The sequence below is a fragment of the Buceros rhinoceros genome, unplaced genomic scaffold (genome assembly GCF_000710305.1).
Source record: "Buceros rhinoceros silvestris isolate BGI_N320 unplaced genomic scaffold, ASM71030v1 scaffold39437, whole genome shotgun sequence".
Taxonomy (NCBI): domain Eukaryota; kingdom Metazoa; phylum Chordata; class Aves; order Bucerotiformes; family Bucerotidae; genus Buceros; species Buceros rhinoceros.
In genome coordinates this window covers 20,872-25,906 of record NW_010424641.1, presented here as the reverse complement: position 1 = coordinate 25,906, position 5,035 = coordinate 20,872, and the positions used below count along the sequence as shown (strand labels likewise).

The following is a 5,035-nucleotide window of genomic DNA, read 5'->3' as shown; positions in this document are numbered from 1 at the left end:
GCTGATACCACGGAGCTTGATGGAGCTCGATAATCTTACCGATCCACAGGGGCGTCTGGTAAATGGAGGAGAGTATAACCAGTTTGTAATGGGTAGTATTTCTTTCCTTTTTAAATGAAACCCACATGTTCATAGAATGTGTATGTCTAGGGGAAAAACCTGGAGCAGCAGCAATGACTATAGCTGCTGAAATAGTGCAGAACGCTGCACCCTAAAAGAACGATCCCGTTAGCAGCTCTTTCAGCTTTCTCCTGCAAAGTACTTTTAGTGCTTTATTTTCTTTCCTAGGAAAGTGAGGGGCAGGGACAATGCTTGCGGTTCTGGACAGGATGTGCACTGAACCGTTTGATAAGCAGGGTATGGTCAGTGCTTGGCGTAGCTGGTCCAGGGCGGTGGGGGGGTCCCTGCAAGTAGGTCTTTTTTGAAAGACCTTTCTAAACCATTGCCAGTATTGGCAAAAAGACAAATCTTAGATGTTGAAGGAAAAGTCTTCAGTTGTAGAGCCCTGCTGCCTGGTTCAGCCTACAGCATTGTCAGTCTTTGTCGTGCAAAGGGACATACGGGGCGTGACAGGAGAATGAGTTTGAACTGGGGGAAATGGCGCTGTTGGGTGATCCAGGTCTCTCCTTCATAGCTGCTGTGTGCGTGTGCCACAGCTCGAGTTCTTCTCATGTGTAAATGATGGATGGAAACGGATTCCATTGGAACAAAACAAAGCAAGCGTCCCAAACAGCGATGATCTTCTCAACACAAAGTGGCTGCAAATCAGCTCCTAAATATTGTCACTGAAACGAATACCTAGTTTTAATAGACCTTGCCAATCCTATAAATGTTTTTGAGAAAAGCATTGCAGTAATGCATGATACAGAGAGGATAAATTTGCCTTTAAATTGGAATGCAGTTCAAAGTGACTGAATTCTCCAATTTCAGCCACTGTATTTGCCAAAAAACAGACTGGAAAATGGAACTGGTATCATCATCTGCTCCTGGTTCACTGGGAGCTTTGGGGAAGGAACTTCCTGTGGAGTTGAAGGCAGAGGAGTGTGTTTCTAGACTGTAACGGCCACTAAATTTTACAATCTGAAGTAATGTAGGTTTACTTTCCATTCAGCACAGAAAAGCTGTGAGAAACAGCTTTTCTCACCACCAGTCAGCGATACCCCCAGTGATCACGAGCAGGCTGGTTTAGGGGAAGGTTCCAGAAGTTTTGTGGTTTGTTAACTACATCACGGCTGGACATACTTTATATTCTCTTCCTTTGGAATAGCTTAAACTGGATAAAGTAGTCCAACTGTCTCTAAACCTTTAAACTGAAGAGATTAATAGAATATTTTGGGTGTAAAAAAGAACTGAGACAAGAAAAAGGAAACCACCGTGTTCCTCTTAGTGGGTGTTAACTGTGTGACACCAGGACCTGGCTGGACAAATGCACCGTACAATCCAGTTTACTTCTTAGGTGCCACTTGTTTCCAAAATGGGATGATTTCTGTGGTTCTGGTGTCTTGTGTGAGGTGAGGTCAGCAGTGCAGAAATACAGAAAGCAGCATCTCCCCAGCCCCAGGAAGCTTCAATCCGAATGTAAAGTCCAGTTAGTGATGGCTGAGGGAGCGGTGGCTGATTTAACCGCAGACATGCAGACCGGTGGCCGCCCACACTCCGAAGCGTGTTCGCTGATGTCTTCAGCTGAGCTGTCCACTGAAATTCTTCCGCAGAGATGACGGTGGTGTTCCCCAGTGATGTTCAGGGGTTTGTCCCAGTCTTTTAGCTGTCCTTCCGTGTTTCTAGGACAGCTGGGTCTCTCTGACCTCCGGAGAAGCCGATGTTTAAAATACACAATTTAAAATTCTGGGCTGAATACGAGTTTTGCCAAGGTCTGTCCCAAGCTGTCTCTGTACCCACAAAGGACTCAGCTAGTAAAGAGGAATCGGTCTCAGTGACTGAAAGAGTCAAATTACAGAAATTTCACCTCTCCTTATATCTGCATGTCACCAAGACAGGTATTTCACCCCTGTTTCGAACCTTCAGAATGAACAGCTCTGCCGTGGTGACTGATACCAGTTCCATTTTGCCTACCAACTCAGTTGATTTTATAATTTATTTCTCATTTATGATGGAATAATCAGCAGCTCTTTTTCTCATTTATTTTCTCATATTTTTATTCCAGGATTTGCCTCTGAAGCAGGGAGTGTCTGCATTAAAAATGACCTGTAGTTCTCTGCTTCATAGGTTAGAAACTTATTTTAATATTTTGTGGCTAAGCACAGTCCCGTCTCTTTCAAAAATAAAAATTTCCAACAATAAATGGTTTAATTGGCATTGAATGTGGATTATAAGCATTTTGCATTGGGGCTTCCATTATTGCGGATGAAATGGCTTCTACACAATAAAAAGTCCAGCTGAGGCAATGAAAGCTGTTTACCTGCAGCCATGTTAATGCGTTAACATTAAGTTTTAAAGAAGTCGATGGCCGTGGATGGTACCGAGTCCTGTTTGGACATTTCCAGAGTACCACACTGGCTAGGCTGTGCTGCTTGAAGCATTTACATCCTCAGACCTACCAAATTCCAAATATTTGTTGGGGGACAGAAATCGGTTCCTAAATCACTTGATTTCAATGGGACTGCTATAGCCAGCACACACAGAACCCTCTATCTTGTATTTACTTGTGAATTATACACCGCAGATGCTTCTTCAGCTCCTTCCTCTTCCTCCATGGGCGGTGCTTGCAGCTCCTTTACCACCTCTTCCAGTCCTACCATTTACTCTACCTCAGTCACCGACAGCAAGGCTATGCAAGTGGAGAGCTGCTCCTCAGCCGTGGGGGTAAGTACCCGAGGGGTAAGTGACAAGCAGTTAACCAGTAACGCAGCCCCGCCGCAGCAGTCAACGCCGAAGAGACACACAGTCCTGTACATCTCGCCACCACCCGAGGACTTGCTGGACAACAGTCGGATGTCCTGCCAGGATGAGGGCTGTGGATTGGAGTCAGAGCAGAGCTGCAGTATGTGGATGGAGGATTCACCCTCCAACTTCAGTAACATGAGTACCAGTTCCTACAATGATAACACTGAGGTGCCACGTAAATCACGCAAACGAAATCCAAAGCAGAGGCCAGGGATCAAACGTCGCGATTGTGAAGAGTCCAACATGGATATATTTGATGCCGACAGTGCCAAAGCGCCTCACTATGTCCTTTCTCAGCTCAGCACGGACAGCAAAGGCAACTCAAAAGCAGGAAATGGGTTGGTATCTGCTTTTTTTTTTTTTAAAGTTCTATGGCCATATGTAAAACCAGACTAATAAAACTTCTCCCATGCCCTGTCAAATGCTCTGCGCAGGTTCTCACATAAATCCCCTCCCCTCTCTGCTGTCCCCTTTTGCGTCCCAGCCCAGGACAAGCTCTCATTAGGCTTGTTGATCTTTATTTAGGAGATAAAGCTAAACTGACTGCGACAATTGGACGCAGCACCGATGAGCTCATCTGTGTTCTTGTTTAAGTGGAATTCCTAAAAGATTGCACAATTCCATTTCTAAAATGGCAGCGAGAACGTTATTGTGTTTAAAAAGAAAGGCAGGAGTGGACTGGGCGCACCCTAAACCGTGATGTTTTTTGCAGGATTTTATGTGAGGATTTCAGTCTGTGCACTTCACCTGCTGCTCTTTGTCTCTCTGTTGGCCGACCAGAGTGACAGCAGTAGAAGCCAGTGGCTTGTCAGGGTTTCTCACCGTTGAAATTAACCCACGCTTTCCTTTTTCTGTGCGATGTTAAGATGATGCGGTGAACCAGACTTTGTTTTTCCCTGTGAATTCACCTCTGTATTTGATTTTTTCAGAAATAAATCTCTAATCCTGTTTCTCTCTGTGCTTCTGGGTCGTGTGCGTGCGTGTGTCCGTGTGGGCACACCTGGGTCTCTCATCTCCCACCTCACGCTGTTCGCTAAAAGCATCTCTGTTGCTTAAAGAGGAAAGAGTCCCTCAGTTTACAGTAGCGCGGGGATACATATTTCATTTTTTATCTTCTTTAGTACCCTTAAGATGGACAAGTGGATGGATTTTGCTTTTTTATTTTGTTGGGGGGTGTATTTTGTTTGGTTTTAGTGTTACGTATGAGCTTGCAGAACCTTCCAACGTTCATCACAGTCATGGTGAAATTAAAATGTGGCTGATGGGAAAGGTGATGAACTCCCCCTTATTCCAAAGAGCCTGGGGTCTGTATTCCCAGGTCATTGCAGTTCCACACTTAAAATTTCCCTGTCAGAAGGTGATTGTGAGGAGCTGTGCCCCGCACCGGCAGAACCGAGCAGGCTGGCACCGGCAGCACTGGCTCTGCCGCCTCCTTGGACCTCAGCAGCAGCCACGCTCAGCTTCGCTGCGGTTGTCCGGCATCTATTGTTTTCACCAGCCAAAACTGGTAATAAAGAAAAATGTCAGGACATGGTAGAGCTGAAAGAGCAAATCGGCCCCTGGGTTGGGAGCTGCCTCCGCCGAGCACGACAGAGGCCAGGTCTCCCTTACAGAGGGCAGGCAAAAGGCAAGAGCTGTGTGATCTCGGGGCAGAAAGGGGACATTCAGTAAACTCTGGAACAATCTCCATCTAGAACATCACAAGACCTTAATGTTCCCCCAAATCCAGGGGAGACGTCCCCATCCAGGGCTAACCAGTTCATCAGTGCTGTCAGCAGCACTGTGGACGCAGGGGTAGATCAGCATCAGTTTTTCCCTAGTGTGTCGTGCAAGGGCTGGATTGAACTGCGGCAAAACTCTTATGTAACAGAATTGTCCTGTTAAATAAAAGCTCTGGGGTAAGAAATGGCCAAGATATTCGAAAACTTTGTTTTGCAGTTGGAGTAGGGAGATGGAGCATTACAAATCTAGGTCGCAGTAGTGACTCTCTTTTTTTAACTTTCCAGCCTGATGGAGTTCAGCCAGGGGAGTTCATTTACTTTTGGCTCGAAGGAAAGAGCAAGGAAGCACACTTGCTCATTTGTGGAGTGGAAAGAGGGCTTGCCTCAAAAAAGACTTCTAGTTCGGTTTT

At 45.8% G+C, this 5,035-nt stretch overlaps 1 protein-coding gene across 1 annotated transcript in view; it reads left to right on the top strand.

Moving 5' to 3' along the window:
* The window catches only part of NFAT5 (nuclear factor of activated T-cells 5, tonicity-responsive), a 33,461-nt gene that overhangs the window by 8,346 nt on the left and 20,080 nt on the right, over positions 1 to 5,035 (top strand). Inside the window, exon 2 of the mRNA XM_010140861.1 lies at positions 2,684 to 3,242. Within this exon, the coding sequence (XP_010139163.1) occupies positions 2,684 to 3,242 (559 nt within the window). The remainder of the gene's footprint in view (positions 1 to 2,683; positions 3,243 to 5,035) is intronic.